Here is a 19,406-nt window from a genome sequence, read left to right on the forward strand (position 1 = left end):
AACCATCCTTAGTTAGCCTCCTCTTCCCTCCTTCCTCTTTCCCCGAACCTTTAAGAATAATAATAATAAAATCTACTTTCAGACTATTTTATATTATGCTATATATTATGCTAAATCAGTGGTGGCAAACCTATGGCACGGGTGCCAGAGGCGGCACTCAGAGCCCTCTCTGTGGGCACACGTGCCATTGCCCCAGCCTTGCCTCTCCTGCGACCCCACCAGCAGCCCCCCCGGAGGAGAGTCGCCCCCGAGCGTGGCCCACACGGAGCAGTGCAGCCAAGGACATGGCAGCCAGACAGAGTAGACAAGACTCTGCCCTCATGCCTCATCGTGCACAGTTGATGCTGTGGGGCGCGGGCAGAGGGCGTGGCCACCATGGCGCTGCTGGGTGATCTGTGGCGGGCCCTGGAGGTGGTGAGTGGCCCTGCAGGCAGGTGAGGTGGGGGCAGAGCGGGGTTCGCACAGGGGGTGGAGTGGGATGGGGCCAGTTTTGGGGTACTCGTCTCTAAAAGGTTCGCCATCACTGTGCTAAATTAAAGGACAGAAATGAAGAGTTTTCAAACCTACCTGCAACATTCAGCTTTTCAGCTGCTCCCGAACTAGGAATTGCAGTGGTGGTACTATTTGTGGAATTTGCACCTGTGCCATTGATTACGAGGTTCTCAACTTTAGACTCAAGCTTCCCAATACGCTGCAATATGTTATCCAGTAAGACAGCAAGAGTTTTCTTCAAATCTAAATCAGGAAAGCAAATAAAACCAATTAGATTTATAAAGGAAAACATAAAACAAATAACTATTCAATATTTTATTCGGTTCAAAGCAATGATATTACATATTATTGAAGCAAATTATTATACTTCCTGGAAGTCCCCAATTCACTTTATCCACTTAAGTTATGTAAGGCTAAAGACCATATGCAGACAGCATTATCATTTATGGCAATCCATGTTTTTTATATGTGATGTATGGTGACAAAACCATATCTTTGCTATTTGAAGCGGAACCAAATACAGTACCATTTCTTACTATACATTCAAACACTCATCCCTTCATCATGCAGTGACAGCAGTGACTTATTTCATTCTACTGATATGTGCATAATAGGGATGTGCAAAGTTTTTGGAAGAGTTTTTTCAGAATGTGAAGTAGTACGTATGAAGCACTTCTTTTCTAATAATTAAAAAAGGCTCCTCATTTTCCATGCATGCAGTTGTTTTACACAGGTTCCACCTGTTTCTAAATATGCTTCCGCTTTGCTTGGCTTTCTTCAAAGCAAAATGAAGGTCAGTTCAAAATCAAGAAGACACGGCTGCTTTCATAATTCAAAGGGGTTTTATTTATGCTCTCATAATCATGATGAACCTCGTTCAAAGGCTTTACATAGCCCTAGTACACAAGTTACTTCATATATCTCTGAACATAAAACATTTATTAATCGTGTTTTTAACTCATTTATTTTCAAGTCATCTACCAGTTTGTGAGCAATTAATTGTCTCTAGTAATTAAATCAAAAGAAATTCAGTGGATGGTAATACAGGTGGTCATTTAACAATCACTCATTCAGCAACTGTTCCAAGTGATATTTAAAACGGTCCTTGACATTCCATCCGTCACAGTAACCTTGTGGACACATGATGGCAATCTGGGTGCTCAGCGATTGGCCCAGATTATCCAACCGGTACAGCATCCCATGCTCACTTTGTGACTTCTCCTTTCGACTTCTCACAAGCAAAGTCAATGGGGAAGTCAGCAGAAACTTGGAAAATGTAATAACATGAGGCCGTCTCTTAACAACCTGCCTGGTCCCTGCATAATGACGGTAACCTGAGATTGCCAGAACTGCCACCACTAAGCAGCAGGGTCACATAACATTGTGCTTTTTATGAGTTATCGCTTAGCAGCAATTATATTTGTAGTTAAGTGAGAATGACCTGTTCAATGCCACTGTGCATTACAATAACGGGGGTGATGGAAATGGTAGAGTTCATACGTCTCTGATTTTTTAAGCTTTTCACAAAAATAACTTCATTTCATTTTTGAAATGATTTTTTTTCTATAGAAACTCGTGTTGACAATAAATGTAATTTCCCAAAGGAGATTTTTCTAACAAGCAAAAGTTCTTGCCAGGATCCCCGTTATTGAATACTTTATCTGCAGAACCAAGAGTCTGACAATTATAGGTAACAAAATTATAGCTACAGAAACCACAAGGCAAATGGAGTTAAAATTTGGGCAGGGTGTCACTTTCAATAATATATTTGGTTTTCCTTGCTGAACAGAATTAAGGCAGAAAAACTTTTGCTTCCAGAACGGCTTTTAGCATCTGCTATCTTTCTGAAATTTCTTTTCAGGTTCAAAAAGAATAAATGATTGTCCCTTGTGAAGAGAAACATGGCACATCAATAGTCTTTAAATGTATTCTGTTCAAGGACAAGTTAGCACAAATTCTAGCCAATACGCAATATTTAGCAGGAGAATCAGAATGTAAGTCTTCGTACAGGGTGTCAGAGCTATCATGCCTTACAAAACAAACACTAATGTTACATGACTGACAAAAGCAGTGCCACGGGCCTGTTTCTAAGGATGGCGGCCTTCCACCTTTCAAGCAATTGCATTCACAGCAGTCACAGAATCTTGTCAGAAAATGAGACAAGGCAACAACTGGACCCTTGTTCTAAAGAGCGGCTTCCACTGCAGAGAAGGAAAGATATTTAGGGAGATATGAAAGGTTAGCCCTGACCTGTAGGGCAGGTCTGTTCAAGGATGTTGCGGTCTTTCCTTTTTGCCAAATAAGTAAGATTTCGTAATGGTAAGATGGGATGGGGAAAAAAGAACAGTTGTTGAGAGAAAACAAGGGACCACTTAGTTTTTAAAAAGAGGCAGGTGCCTTCTGGCAAAATAAACAGAAAGGTTAGAAAGCGAAAACCAAGAGCAAGAGGAACATCCAGGACAAACTTTATATAAAACAGCACTGATCCCATTCAGGAGCAGGAAAGCACCGTTTTCCAAGTTGGTTTTGGACTATGAATGATTTATGGCTCTGTATATCATATAGTGCGTATAGTCAAGGCCATGGTTTTCCCAGTTGCAATGTATGGATGTGAAAGTTGGACCATAAGAAAGGCTGAGCGACAAATAATTGAGGCCTTTGAATTATGATGCTGGAGAAGACTCCTGCGAGTCCCTTGGACTGCAAGACATTCAAACTGGTCAGTCCTAGAAGAGATCAACCCCGACTGCTCTTTAGAAGGCCAGATCCTGAAGTTGAAACTCAAATACTTTGGCCACCTAATGAGAAGGAAGGACTCACTGGAGACGGGCCTAATGCTGGGAAAGATTGAGGGCAATAGAAGAAGGGGACGACAGAGAACGAGGTGGCTGGATGGAGTCACTGAAGCAGTAGGCGTGAGCTTAAATGGACTCCAGAAGATGGTAGAGGACAGGAAGGCCTGGAGGAACGTTGTCCATGGGGTCACGATGGGTCGGACACAACTTCGCAATTAACAACAACATAATATATCAATATATTTATTTCCTCTCCCTCTCCCAATTCTTCTTGTTCCAAATACAGAAGGAGCAAATAAGCTTGCATCTTTATTTAAAATGATCTTGAACAGAAACAGAAAACAATTCTTCTTGTTCTTAGGTAACATTTCATTACAGGTGGTCCTCGACTTACAACCTCAATTGAGCCCAAAATTTCTGAGACATTTGTTAAGTGAATTTTGCCCCATTTTACGACCTTCCTTGCCCCAGTTGTTAAGTGAATCACTTCAGTTGTAAGTTATTAAGTGAATCTGGCTTCCCCATTGACTTTGCTTGTCAGACGGTTACAAAAGGTGATCACATGATCTCAGGATACTGCAAACATTCCAAACATCTGAATTTTGATCACATGACCATGGTTGTAAGGGTGCAATGGTTGTATAAGCGTGAAAACCCATAAGTCACTTTTTTCAGTGCCCTAACTTTGAACGGTCACTAAATGAACTGTTGTTACGTCGAGGACTACCTCTACTTGCCATCCTGCTGGGATGTCTCGTAAATGATTCATTTTACTTTTTTATTTTAATATCATTGGAAAAGTGGGCCAAGAAGCATTTAAACTATTAAGAGAAACTTTGATTTATTAAATTAATTAATTAAAGAAGTAAATATCAGCCCTACACAGAAAATATAAAGATGATAAATAGCAAACCCTGAAAAAGGCAGATATAACCGCCCAGAATCGCTTGACAATGAGATGGGCAGCATGTGAATGAATGCATGAATGAATGAATGCTTCAAACACGAGATGCTTATAGAAATCCATTCTAGATAGGACTCCTTTGAAAAGCATTCAGAAAAATCAGGCAGAGCAAAATGTGGCCATTCCCAATCTAGAAATATTGCAGGATTGTGACCTTCAATTCCCAGGAAGCTGAAGTTCACACCCAGCATGGTCACTATGGAGAATTCTGAGAGTTAAAACCCATATAGGACCTTGTGAAGGTTTGGAAACACCTGAGTTAGACCATTAGCTGATGTGTGCTTTGCAGAAGATGTACTCTTAGCTTGGATCAATTATATTAGCTTACAACTGGTATGAAACCAAGCTGTAGATGCTGGATTTTACTGATAAAACTATGAACAGTCTGAGACCAGTCTATCTGAGAGAGTATAATCACCTGCAGGAGAATAGCCCAAATATGTGCTTATGATGAAAAACCCCATAGTTGAAATAGGGGCTTTCAACTTCATTCTTACTTAAAAGACTTTGTTATTGTCTTAACAAAGGCTCTACAGTATATAGGTCAGTGGTGGCGAACCTATGGCATGGGTGCCAGAGGTGGCACTCGGAGCCCTCTCTGTAGGCACACGTGCTGTTGCCCCAGCCTTGCCTCCCCCGCGACCCCACCAGCAGCCCCCAGAGGGGAGTCGCCCCCGAGCATGGCCCACAAGGAACAGCGCTGCCAAAGACATGGCAGCCAGGCAGCGTAGACAAGACTCTGCCCTCATGCCCCATCACACACAGTTGATGCTGCGGGGCGCGGGCAGAGGGCGTGACTGCCATGGGCTGCCTGGGCGGTCTGCGGCGGGCCCTGGAGGCGATGAGTGGCCCTGCGGGCAGGCAGGGTGGGGGCGGAGCATGGGATGGAGTGGGGGCAGAGCCAGTTTTTGGGCACTCGGTCTCTAAAAGGTTCACCATCACTGATATAGGTGGTCCTTGACATATGACCATAATTGAGACTCAAATCTCCATTGCTAAGCAAGACAGTTATTAAGTTTTGCCCCATTTTATGATCTTTCTTGCCACAGTTGTTAAGTGAATCAGTGCAGTTGTTAAGTTAGTAATATGGTTGTTAAGTGAATCTGGCTTCCCCATTGACTTTGCTTGTCAGACGCTGCAAGTATCATAAATATGAGCCAGTTGCCGAATATCCAAATTTTGATCACATGACCATGGGGATGCTGCAATGCTTGTAAGTGTGACAAACCGTCATAAGTCACTTTTTTTTCAGTGTTTTCAGTGTTGTAACTTTGAACAGCCACTAAATGAATGGTTGTAAGTTGAGGACTACCTCTAATTAGGGAAAGTCAGTATAGTATAAATGTTTGTTTTCTGAAAATAATGTATACTATTGTTGTATTACTTTTATTTCTGTTTTTAACATTCATTTTACATTTTTAATTCATATATACATACATTTCATAAATGGGAGGGAAATCAAAGCAATTGGGGAAGAGGTTAAACAGGTAATGTTTCTTGCTCTTTATGTGATATATTTTTAGCTGCTCTCCCAGTGGCATTATGTATCTGCTATTACACAATATGATTGGGAAAAGGAAGATTTTTTTTAAAGCAGCAGCTGTCTGGCAAAAATTAAATCTTAACCTTTTTTTAAAATACAGTGGAAAGGCTGAGCTCATAGTGCTGACTGCCAGCTTTTTAATATAAGTCTCCCAAACTTTGAAATTTCTTTATAAAAATAGCAAATAAATGAAACATCATATCCACAGTCTGCAAGATTCTTCTTTCCTGTTATGGACACCACTTAAACCAACATTTAAGGAATAAGAGACGAATTTCTCTTGTCTTGCTCTTCCCTACTGATAATTCTCTCTAAAAGTAAGTTGGTTACTGGCTAAATCTTGGGCATTTACTAGCTTGTACTGTCCCCCCCCCCCCGCTTTTCATACCCTACTGAAATTCATCCCTGAACAAAGAGATGTAATTACTGCAACACACAATTTTCCTTAATTTCAAAAGTCTAAATTCAGACTTAGGGAAATCTTGTGTATACATTATAAATATAAACAGCTGCCAAGAACTACGATGATATAAATGCGCTATTCAGGCTGCTGTAAACATCCATGATCCAAAGGAAGAAAACCAATGCCACATCCAGAAAGAGTGGAATTCTTGTTTGCTGTGAGGGGTAACTTTAACATTTAAAATTCCCAGGAATCTGCTATCTTTGCTCTGGTTGCAACTACTCTTATCTTTTTCAGACCGAGGGAGATGTGTGAGAAATCAATGGTTGAAATGCATTTTTTCCCTTTAGCAAATACCATTGAGATCCCAGCCAGGTTCTCTTCTGGTTTATTTTTTAAAATTGTCTGGGAGATTGGATACCATCCTGATTTATCTCTTTTAATTTTGGGAGATTGGATATCATTATTTCTTTATTCTGAAAGCCTGCTTACATAAAAAGAGTGGGAATGAAAGTGCAACAGTTTTCAGTTGGAAGCTGCCCCTGCACCAAATATGAAAGGATAGATGTATCTTCTTGCAAATTTTAGTTAAAATTATTTTGGTTATAACAACAACTGTAAGTGACCAACAGAATTTTGGGAAATCTCTAACCTATTGTTTTACTATATAAAGATTTTAATTTTATATTAAAAAAATTTATATTCAAATTTTATATTATTTTAATGCATTGTAGCCCTTTTCGTTAAGGCCTGAAGTATCAGACCCACAACTTGAATCTCCTTCTACAGCTACTTTTGATTGGGCAGATGATAAATAGCCAAGTGGGCCTTTACACAACTCTGAATCATGTGCCAGTTCCAGAGGTATCTGCAGCAGAAGGACTTAGCCACAATACAATCCATGTCTTCATCATCATCCATCTGGACTACTGTTCCCCATGGGACAGCCTTTGAAGACCATCAGGAAGCTCAAGTTGTTTTAAAATACAGTGACCGACTTGTCAGCTGACATACATTGCCAGGTACTTATCACATTTTTGTTGTGGATCCTGCACTTACTTTTAACAGGTATCCAGGTCTAAGTCAACTTCTAGTGCCACACTGTTCTACCAGAATCAACCCAATTGATATGACTGTTTCAAGAGGCAGGTGCTGATTTTATCCCACTTTCTTAAAATTTGGGACTGTGTGTGTGTGTGTGTGTGTGTAAAGGTGTTGTTTGTTTGTTGCACTGACTCCGTTTGAATCAGCCTTTTGGTGTTTGCTTTGAACAATGATGAAAAGGTTTTGTGAACTGAAAACTGATATCCGTTTTTTATTTTGTATTGCTACTGGATTTTGCTTTTGCTTGGGGAATTGTTTACTTATTAATATAGCACTTATATGTATCCTGGCTATTTAGGGCAGAGAGAAAGTTGGATACATCTCCCTTTGTTTCAATTAAACTATTATAGATATACACCCACAAAATGCTTATATGAAAATAATTAAATCAATATCTATTTTGCAGTTTTATTTATTTCCTTATTTCCTTCATAGATTTATGTATTGCCTTTTCACCAAGAGCCCAATGTGCTTTATATGGACATTTCATTTTATCTCTACAACAACAATCCAAGGAAGTAGGGCTCTATGATTACACATGTTATTGATATACAAGCCATTATTAATATATACATATGTTCATTGCAATACTTCATTAAAGTTGTGGCATGCATAAACTTAAATCAAAGGAGATGGATGTTCCTGTGTACTCTAAACCAAGTTTTTGTGTGTCTGGCTGGTTTACAAAATCCTTATACATTTAGCACAAGAATCTGGAAAGGAGTTATAAAAGGAGATATCATTTATTCCTGTATTGGAATGAAGGAAGGAAGGAAGGAAGGAATTTCTAAACCTCAAATATATAGGCTGATGAGTTGATTGGCCAGATGATACTGAATAAGGCATGAAATATTGCAGTTTTAATGTAGGAATCTACTCAAACCTACTCACCATATGCAGTCATTGTCCCAACGTAAGGGCCATCCACTACATTTCTATTCTCTTCTGCTAATGCTTTTATGTATCTTTTACTGAGATCCAGTATTTGTTCACGAAGCACTGAACTGCTTTCATGCTGAGTCTTCTGTTGAATAGTAAAATGCAGGAGCATCATTCCCCAAATAAAGCCAAAAGTTACCAGAAAGAAGCCAAGTTTCTGAGAGGACAATTTCCATGGAGTGAAGAGTGCCATGGCTGTTTAAACACTTCTGGAGTCCCTTGGAAAGATTTTGCAGGCCACACAAATCACAATTTTGAAGTTACGGATTCTGGCTTGTTAGTCAGCATGCTTTCTCTCCATTCAATTCCATCTTGCTGCTGCTGCAAGGATAAAGAAGCATATGGTGATTTAAAGAAATAAAATCCCTCCCCTCAGTTGGCTTTATATTTATTTAACTCACTCCCCACCTCTTGAGTACACAATATATTTCCTCAATGAATTGGCAATTGTGCAACTCTCTATTTTATGACATGAGTAAGAATATCAGAGTGAAGACCGTATTTGGAATGACATCAAGTGTGTCACTAATTGTAGAATCTACCTTTCAAGAAGTTGAAATCATTTAAACAATGTTTTCAGTTTTCATTTCTACAGAGAGCTTTTTCACATGACAGCAACACAGTGGCATATTTTTTTTAAAAGGATATGACTGCAAAGCATTCAATTTCATTCCAGTTTCATTGTAAAAGACTGCAGTTTTGATAAGAACAATGACATATCAAAACGTTTTCAGCAAACCTTTCAAAAGGAAAAACAATTATAATAAAAAAGGTTTCCTTAATATCCTTTCTTATATTTCAGTTTTAAGAGTATTTAAAAATCTCACTGACACTTCTCTAAAAATAAGTTCAGAATGAATTTAGGGTTTTACCCAATTTATGCAATCTTTTTCTAAGCTTCACTTTACAGATTGAATTACACTCCTGAAATGTGAAATATAATTACAACAATACATAATCTACCTACATTTCAGGGAAATTATACACTCATAAATGTAAATAGTTGCAATGGTCTGTGAAGGAGTCATTCAGGTGTATTATTTATTTAAATGAATTCATATGGATATCCAGGTCATAATGCATCTTTGGATGGAACATAAGTCAATTTCTGGATTGCAGAAGATCCCCATATTCCAGCACTCTCCAAGCCAAAAAAAATCCTCTTTGCATGAGTGACAAATATTATCAATATGTATGGCTAAAAGAGACCTGGAGTATTCACATATACTACATTTGAATGAACAGAATTTTGATTAACCAGAAAAGTATCTAAATTATCTAAAATTAAGAACAGCCATGATGATCCATTACAGAAAAGCGGCACGGGCTGCCTGCTGGCTTCTGGGTGCAATTTCAGATGATGGTCCTTTAAACCCTTCCATGAAATAGGCCAGGGGTAGGCAACCTTGACTCTTTTATGACTTGTGGACTTCAACTCCCAGAATTCCTGAGCCAGCATGGCTGGCTCAGGAATTCTGGGAGTTGAAGTCCACGAGTCATAAAAGAGCCAAGGTTGCCTACCCCTGAAATAGGCCCTAGTTATCTGAGGGGCAGCCTATCTCTAGCTGTCTCTGCCCATCTGGTTCAGTTATGTGGAATATCCATACTCCTTATGTTAATATGAAATTGTTGAAGACCTGGTTGCTCCTCCAGGCCTGTTTTATTTTGGTTTGCTTTTTGTAGATTTTGCTTTTTGAACTTTTGAATCTCCTGATATTGAAGTATTTTTCTTTTAATTAGTTGGTTTTTAGTTGTAAGACATCCAGTTATTTGGGACTCGGACATCCTAAAAATGAAATGAAATAAAATATACTATCTTCAACATAATTTACACTTCCAGTAAAAAAAAAACATCTCATTTTTATTGGGAACGTTTATTGAACAACCTTGTATCAACACAGTAATGAGTCTAACATATAGGCCAGTGGTGACGAACCTATGGCACGTGTGCCAGAAGCGGCACTCAGAGCCCTCTCTGTGGACACACGTACCATGCCCCAGAGATGGCAACCATCCCTCTTCAACCAGCTGACCGCTAACTCGCCGAGGTCCCACATGGCCGGGTGTATCCCAGCACCCATGCACTCACTGTCCTCTGTGTGCGGGGGCCGATGGTGTCAGGCAGCCTCGCCTTGCCCTGTAATAATGGCACCCCCGTCCTTGCCTCGCCTCACCCCGCAGGACGAGCCTCCTGCCCACCACCCCACCTGCCAGAGACCCCCTGGATCTCCCCCAACCCTGCCCAGCCCCCACAGGCGTCCCCACGAGCAACATCGAGGTGATCACACCCATCTTGGCCACACTCACCCAGTCTACCATGACCACCACAGCTATGCCCACCCAGTGGGCCATGCCCACCCGGCGATAAATAAATGGGTTTTGGGTTGCAGTTTGGGCACTTGGTCTCTAAAAGGTTTGCCATCACTGATATAGACTAATTCCTTAAATGCATTTTGAAATGTCTCTAATTTTCTGTTAAATGTATTTTCTTATACCTACAAAATGGAATCCATCACAAAACATTTGTCCTATTATGTTCACAACCCTCCTGCCTTTTAAAGTAAAAGATGTCCTGCTTTCTGTACATGGTACAATTTTAATGGCCCTGTCCTTTAAGTCCAGGATAATAAAAGACCACTGCACATTAGGCAAACCCTATATTAAATGAAGCCTAGATATAAACTGGTTTGGTTGCTATTTGACGAAATATTCCCAGAGAAAGTAGCTAAGTGAGAGGCTATACCTTTTTCAGGTGCTCTCCTCTCAACTAGGTTAAAACACTTAAAGATGTATTCCATAACAAGCAGACCTAAATCAGTAGTATTTCCATATGGATTTTAACATTTGGATATTACTTCAAGTTAACTCAATGTGGAGAGTCAGGATTTTTGGTCAAACAGTCATATTAGCTTGCAACTATTTAGCTGTAGAATTGCAAAAGCTTAATTTAAATAGGCCCCAACTACAAAACAGAAACAATTGCCCAGAATAGAGAGTAAACTGATACTGAAAAGAATTTGTGAAGCTATAATTCAGAGCAGGGGATTAACTAATCTCACATCTTGCTCATGAGACCCAAATCCCAAACTGAGTGGGCATACACATCCAACCATACTGGCACTAATGTCCCATGGCCAGTTTACTCAAGAAATTACAATGCAAAGCAGATGACAATCAGTAGTCCCCAAATACTATATTAATAGCTTGTGAGAATACTATGGGGTTAGGGATCAAAGCCGTTAGTACTGTACCAGTAGCTACTCTGACCCCATTACAAGCTGAAGAAAATTGTAGCTCCCTAGTAAAAGTCCCTGAAATTTCTCTGGAATATAGCTGTAAATTTTTAAAAGCCATTTTCTTTAAGATATTGCTGAAATATATTTCTCTTGGGACTCACATGTGCAATTGTGAAAGATGGCAGAGGCTATAGTTCAGCAAGATCTGCTGGGTCAAAAGAGTCCCTATCCAGGAATTAAAAAATGCTATCTATATTTTCAAACAGTTTTCTCTTATTTGAGAGCCCTTCAAATCTGTGGGCCTCGGCTCGCAAAATTCCTTAGCATGGCCATGCCTGAGAGTACTGAAAGTTGAAGACCACGTGTCTGGACATCTCCAGGGTGAAGTCTTTTATGAACAAACATTTCAAATGTCTATACCTGAAGTATAGAAGTGATCTGCAGAATATCCAATACTGTAGAGCAGAGAGGTCAAACACAAGGCCCGGGGGCCAGATGTGGCCCGTGACGTGGTTTCATGTGGCCCGCGAAGCCATCCTGGAAACAGTGAGGGAATGGCCCCAGCCCTGGCCGCCCGGGAGCCAATGTACAATTTTGTGGTAGCCATCTATGCTGAAACGCATTCAGTCTTAGCTCCACAAGGCCGTCTGGAAACAGCAAGGGACGGCCCCTGCCGTGTTGGCCCCGCGCACTGGGGAGGTGTCACCCTTTGTGAGGAATGAAGAAATGCACCATTGCCTGGAAGTGGCCAGCAAATGGCCCTCGCCTACTTCACGTATCTGGCTTGATGGGCTCCGGGGGAGGAGTTTCGGCAGGCTCTTCCAGTGGACTATGCCTTGGTGCTTGCCCTGGTCCCACCCCCTTCTGCCAGAGACCCTCAGATCTGTTCCACTCCTGCCCAGGCCCCCACAGGCACTCTTGACGCGAACGATGTAGAGTTGGCCATGCCCACCCAGTAGGGCACAGCCACTCCAGCCACGCCCACCCAGTAGGCCGTGCCCACCCTGGCCACACCTACCCGCCCCCCCGAGGACAACCGCAATGCTGATGCAGCCCTCAATGAAATTGAGTTTGATACCCCTGCTGTAGAGCAGCTGGAAAAAAACAATTGGGACAACTGGCAGGTCAGTACATTTTATTTATATCTTTTCCCATTGAAAAAAGTTTGTCTTTGGGTAAGTTGCATTGAGTTTTTTTTTACTCAGTAAAAATAGTTTTGGCTCATGATATATTCAGAAAGTTAGCTCAGAATAGAAATAATTTTTTTATTGCCGGTTATTCTCTAAGGAACCACTTTAAACTGACTCTTAAATTAAGTCTCTAATCAGATTAGCAGAAAAAGACCAGAGAGTTTCATTTGAATGATCAGCAGGAAACCATCATTAAATAAAATTCTGAGAATGTGCTCCAGCTTAGAGCTTTCTCACAAATTAAACTCTGCATTATTTCTCACAAAGATATTAATGCACCCATAGGCAAGTTTTTGCATCCTTTGTATTATTCTATGATTCTGATCATTCTTCTTTAATCTTATTGTCATTATTACTCAGCTCCAAACTTGTTTGTTATTTAGTCTTAATACCACCAAAGTGCTTATGGCAATGTCTTTGATGGTCACATTTAAAAATTAATCTATAAAGTGGGGTTTAAATTTGGGGAGCATTTAGACATCATTTCTTATTCAACAGACTTTACTAGGTTCTTCAGCAACTATTTTATATTATAATTATCTGTGTAGCATGATTTTAGACTAGAAATGGAGCTGCAAGCTATTTTTCATCATTCTTAATGTGGCTCAAATCTCCAGTTAAAGTTAATCGAGTGATTTGCCTTTAAAATCAAAGCTAGAATGACAATCTAAAGGCATTTTGCATTTCAATCAGCATATGACTCACTTTCAACAATGTTTAAATCGCTAAATGTTTATGCAATGTCTTTTAACAGGTTCTCCCAGATTTTAGTCCTGCAGCAACTTTTCACAATGTTTTCAACATTTCAACAAAACTAGAACTAATAAGTATTTCATCGATTTTGCTTTGCTTTTATGCTGTTGGTGGAGCAGCAATATTTTTAAAATGAGTTTAAAGGTGCAATACATTTAATTCAAGAACTATAATAACAAGCTTTCAGCATTAGGTGTGCTTTGACTTAGATATTAAAATTTGCCAGGCATTTATCTTCTACTGTACAGCATATCCCACGATATGGTTTCACTCATATATATGAAATGAATGTCTTTTTAAGGGATTGACAAGAAACTTATCAAGGCACATCAGGTATGTGATCATATCTTTTAATAGTTTTCGTCACAGATTTCCTCTTTAGTTTAGTTAAAAATTTATACAGCAATATATATTATGATCACATGGAGCAGAACAGGAAAATAGTCCATTAACTTTCTGTTTCTATCAGATATTTATATATATTGCAGTTTACATCATGTTACCCCATCAGATAATGAAATGTCTGAAAGCAAACTACCAAGCTCAGAGAACACCAAGGTCTCCTTGGGTTGAGATAGCAAAACCCTTTAATATGTAATATGCTACAAATCTTTGAGAGCCACTGCTGACATGTCTCAGCTTTTTTGGAATTATCTCCCAGTATAATTATACTTGAAATCAGATCTCTTTAAGTGTATAAAAGCACTAAGAATACTTCTTTGTGTTAGGTCCCTGTGAAGCTGTACTATATCTTTTATTTATTAATATAAGGATGTTTATATTATTATAGGTTGTGGACATTTTACTCTAGAGGATCCTTGTTTTAAACTGTGATAACTTATAGCATGTCATAAAATTATGGTTGTTTTTATTCTACTTATATACTCTGGAGTTTTTCAGAAGTGGTTTGCCATTGTCTCCGCCCTAGGGCTAAGACAAAGTGACTGGCCCAAGGTTATCCAGCTGGCTTCGTGCCCAAAGCGGGGCCAGAATTTGTTGTCTTCCAGTTTCTAACCTGATGCCAAAACCACTACACCAAACTGGTTCTTGTACTCTGCTGAGCTACATATGAACTATTAAGTTAAAATTAAAATCCATTTTAAAGGATTTTCAGAGTGCCTTCAGATTTTCCTTCTTGCAATTTAACTGCAAGACATTACTAGCATTTATTAGAAGATAAATATTATAGAATAAGAATTCCATCAAGTACTCTGCTTTCATTAAATAGGACACATATATATGTATGGTGTGTGTGTGTGTTTGTGTGTGTATATGTATGTATATATGTGTATATATGTATGTATGTATGTATAAATATGTGTGTGTGTGTATTTGTTAATTTTCTCTTGCTTATTATTTATTTATTGCAATTATATCATGCATAATCAGAATGACTTTTGGTATCTTTTTCAAGTATATGAAAGAAGACTTGCTTCTTTGATGAGAACAGAGAAAACTGCATCTGTTAATTGTTTTAATAACTACAATTCCTTCTCTCAGTAAGATAAATTACTGCTATAGGTGCCATTACGAAGTTCAACAATAAAAAAATATTCAATGATGTTGAACATTGGTATCTCCATTTCTAAAAACCTGGGTTAACAGGCTTGTACTGTTAACTTGTACTGCAAGTGCTTGTACTGCAAGTGCTTGTACTGCAAGTGCATATGTTAACTTGTAACTGCAGTACAAGTTAACTTGTACTGCAAGTGCTTGTACTGCAAGTGCATATGAACAGCTTCCCCCAACTAAAACAGAACCTTAAATAATAAATACAGATTAAAAACGAACAGATTTTGAGGCAGATACTAGATCAATTCTATATTTTTTGAAACTCCCTACATAGTATACACAATAAACAGTTATTCACATAATTATAGGTTACACAGGGCAGCGTGATGGCTCAGTGATTAAGACGCTGGGCTTCATAGTCCGGGTTTGACAGCCGAGTGTTGTGCAACAGGGTGAGCCTCCATCTTCGTCCTAGTTCCTGCCAACCTAGCAGTCCAAAAGCATGCAAACGCAAGTAGATAAACAGGTACCATTTTGGTGGGAAGTGAAATCATGCTGGTCACATGACCATGGAAACATCTTCAGAGAGGACTGGCTCAATGGCCCTTGAACCAGAGATGAGCAACACCCCTTATAGTCTGCAACGACTAGCAAAGTAAAATTCGCAGCGGCTCCTAAAGGTTATACACCTACCATATTTCTCAACAGAATGTATGTTATCTCTCATCAATTATTTAATGCATGCTACATAATACAAGTAGCCCTACACCAATCTGACATAGACAAAAGCAACCATCAACTGATAATTGCATCTCTTAACTATAATTAATTAAAGGTGTAATTTAGTCAACTAAAGCTTTGAAGTGATATAAGTTTGCTGAGTTAAATAAAATAAGTTTTTATGAGATGGGGCGTTGTCTTACCTGAACGCCTTTTCTCAGCATGATGATGGAGAATATGTATGTATGTATGTATGTATGTATGTATGTATGTATGTATGTATGTATGTATGTATGTATGTATGTATGTATATTTGTTAACTTATTATGGTCAGGATGTCAAATATCAACAGATTTGTTTTTGAAATGGCCATTAAGAGTAATGTAGTTAGCACCATATACTGTACTTTTTCACAATTCAGCAACTCCAAATTCACTACTTATAACTGTATATGACAGTATTTAATTATAATGCGTCGTGAATCTGGTGAAATGAACAGCATAGGATCAAACACATAAAATCCTTAATAGGTTTACTGTTGCAAGAATTTAGAAAGTACAAAAATGAAACACAGAGTACTAAAAACATAGAAATCAAATAGCATACAGATTAGGAAATCATCAATTTATTATTTGAAAGAAGCATAATCAGTCCCATCAAAGTATGCTGTCTCATACTTTCCTTCATTATACAACGGAGTGCTTGGGAAAACTGATATGATTAAAGGAACAATAAGACTGAATAAGACTCACTAGTAATCTCATGCTCAAAGGACAATGTGCTCTAGTGTCTCCAAAGTACTATATAATTAAATTGCATGGGCAGCAAGCGAGACTTACAGCACTAATGATTTTTTTCCAATTTTGTATTCTCAAATAGAATAAATTTGATCTCACATAATTTAACTATAATGTTACATAACTGCTGGTGGAAGGTTGATATAGGATGGGCAATTTGACAGGGCACATGATTATTACCTGAACAGACAAGTGCTATCATTGCTGATAGGATTTGGAAGATACCTGTGGTTTTGCATGGCAACTAAAGTGATCCTGAAAATGGCTTGGCAAAATTTAACTGCTTATTATTCAAATAACCTAATAATTTGTACCGTACAGATAGCCCTCACCTTACAACAGGTCATCTAGTGACCATTCGAACTTACAGTGGCACTAAAAAATGGCACTTATGACCATTTTTCACATTTATGACCGTTGCTCACTTATGACTGTGTGATCATGGCCACATGATCAAAAATCAGATGCTTGGGAATTGACTCATATTTATGATGGTTGCAGTATCCTGGGGTTATATGATCACATTTTGCAACCTTCTGATAATGAGCAAAGTCAATGGAGAATCCAGATTCACTTAACAACTGTGGCAAGTGAGGCCGCAAAATGGGGCAAAATTCACCAAACAACTGTCTTTCCTAGCATAGAAATGTTAGGCTCAATTGTGGTTGTAAGTTGAGGACTACCTGTATACTGTTTTTAAATGTTCCAGGACAATACAATTATCACTTAAAGCAATTTTGTGTGCCAGGGACTGGCTCCATGGTGAGAGGTTTTTTTCTGTGGACCAGGGATGTGGTTTTGAGTACTGCCTGGATCCCGTGTGTGTGGATGGGGCTTCGCTCACTTGTGCGGACCAGTTCCTGGCAAACTGTGGACAGGTGCTGGTCCACGGACCGCCGGAGTTGGGGACCCCTGACTTAAAGGTTCCAGAAAATTTGACTATGGTGTCATTGTTCTAAAATAACTTCTCTGTGCTCTGTTCTGAATAATAAAACATAATAATGAAAAAAGAAATGAGAAGTTTGCTATGTATTTGGTGCTACAACCCACAATGCGCAGAGAGCCTAGAATTAGGCACTAGAAATAGTAAATCAATTCAGCAATACAGACGTTAGGATAGACAGATCTATCACTTCTAAGCGCTATGTACTGTGACAAGACGAGTGAGGGCAATATTCAGTGCAAGCTGTTCATTACTGCTTGGCTGAAACTTTACATGCAAGAATAGATATTACAGAATTCTCTCTGAAAGTCAACATTTCCTACACACCCTTCAATTAAATGCAGAGAAACCTGCAGCTCAGTCCTTAAATTTCTTATGCCTTTAGTCTTGTGGTTTGCAATCAAACAGCAAAATAATAGTGTTGAAGGTTTTTTCAAAAAGGAAATAAATGGCTTTCAAAAGGAGGAGATCAACATTTACATGTAACAGCATATTACATCTCAGGGGTCAAAGCTTATCTTCAAAACAAATGTTGCAGTTGTTACCACTCTTATAATCAGATGCTTATTCCGGAGACTTCCTTGCTTTCAGTGCATGTGGCTTTACACAGAATAATTACAAGCAAAGATGTCAGGTACAGTTAAGATGGTTCTCTGTTCAAGAACACAGAAAGCAGTTCCCGGGAATTTAAAAAAAACCAATATTCTTAAAATGTAAATTGAGCGTTAATTACCCACTGTTCCTTTTTAACTACTTAAGTTTATTGTCATCATTAACCAATTGGTTATAGTAAATTAACAGTTAAGAAAAGTATTTACTGGACAGACAAAAAAATGGCTAAAAACAATTATTAAATACTGTTCCTTTTTAAAGAGGAACACAAAAAATGAGCAGTCATCAATATAGGCATGAAAGCAAGTGAGCCCGACACTATGCTCCCTGCTATAAACCAATATTTAACCCTTGTGCCTTATCATTCACAGCAAGATCCTTTCTCACTGGAGAAACGTTATTGCAGTTTTTGACTCACAACGACAATTGAGACCAGAATTTCCATTGCTAAGCACGGTGATTGTTAAGTGATTTTACAATCTTTTTTGCTATGGTTGTTAAGTGAATCACTGCAGTTGTTAAGCGAATCACGTGGGCATTACGTGAATCCAGCTTCCACTATTCACTTCGCTTGTCCGAAGCTAGCTGGGAAAATTGCAACTATTCAAAGAACGATTTCTGAAAATAACTTATTATTCTCACGGGTATCCAAGTTAGCTCATGTGCATCTCCAGAAACTGGGGGAGATACTTCATTAGATGCCACAAATAGACTTTTTGAAATGTATACAATAAACATTGAGATTAAATTCCTAATTTGGAATATATATGAGGCAAATACCTCCCAGAAAAGAAGACATTTTATTATTTGAAGAAATTAAAATTGGATGTAATTTCTTTACAAGCAGTGCTTATTTTGTAAAAAAAAAAAAAAAAAAAGGTGCCGGAATTCATGCACAGCTCCTGTTGAAAGCCCTTTACAGGGGGGGGGGGGAGGAACCACTTTAGGGAGCTTCTGAGGTGCAGATCACGTGAGCAGTGTCAGCTGACAGACGCCATTGCTGTGGCTTTTCAGAGGGCGCTTGTTCGGAGCCGGCATGTCTTCTGCCACCTTGTCCTCCTCCGCCTCTGATGACACAGAGGCTTCCTCCGGAGCCAGAGTGATCAAGACGGCGGCAGCGCTGCTGCTTTGGTAGTGCGCCTGGTCCCTCAAAGAGATTTACTCCAGGAGTCGGTCCTGGTCCCTGGTGGCCAACAAGGGGGTGAGGACAGGGGCAGTGGTGGGGGGAGCCCCATGAACTAAGGCAGAGAAGAGGGTTTGCTTTCAGGGCGGTGGAAGTGTTTTTGGGTCAACCTTCGATGCCCCCAATTTGCCCAGGCAGCTGCCTTTCACCGAGCCAGAGCTTTACTCGTGCTGGCAGCTTAGAAGGAGCCGGTTCTTCCTTTCAAAAAAAGGTGCCGGAA

At 39.3% G+C, this 19,406-nt stretch overlaps 1 protein-coding gene across 1 annotated transcript in view; it reads right to left on the bottom strand.

Annotated features, from left to right (window-relative positions):
* The window catches only part of MGAT5 (alpha-1,6-mannosylglycoprotein 6-beta-N-acetylglucosaminyltransferase), a 141,522-nt gene that overhangs the window by 49,455 nt on the left and 72,661 nt on the right, over positions 1-19,406 (bottom strand). The window contains exons 2-3 of the mRNA XM_015812446.1: positions 8,193-8,561; positions 568-735 (exon numbers count right to left, since the gene is read on the bottom strand). Of these exons, the coding sequence (XP_015667932.1) occupies positions 568-735; positions 8,193-8,433 (409 nt within the window). The 5' untranslated portion in view covers positions 8,434-8,561. The remainder of the gene's footprint in view (positions 1-567; positions 736-8,192; positions 8,562-19,406) is intronic.

The sequence above is a fragment of the Protobothrops mucrosquamatus genome, unplaced genomic scaffold (genome assembly GCF_001527695.2).
Source record: "Protobothrops mucrosquamatus isolate PMUCROS unplaced genomic scaffold, P.Mucros_1.0 scaffold84, whole genome shotgun sequence".
Taxonomy (NCBI): domain Eukaryota; kingdom Metazoa; phylum Chordata; class Lepidosauria; order Squamata; family Viperidae; genus Protobothrops; species Protobothrops mucrosquamatus.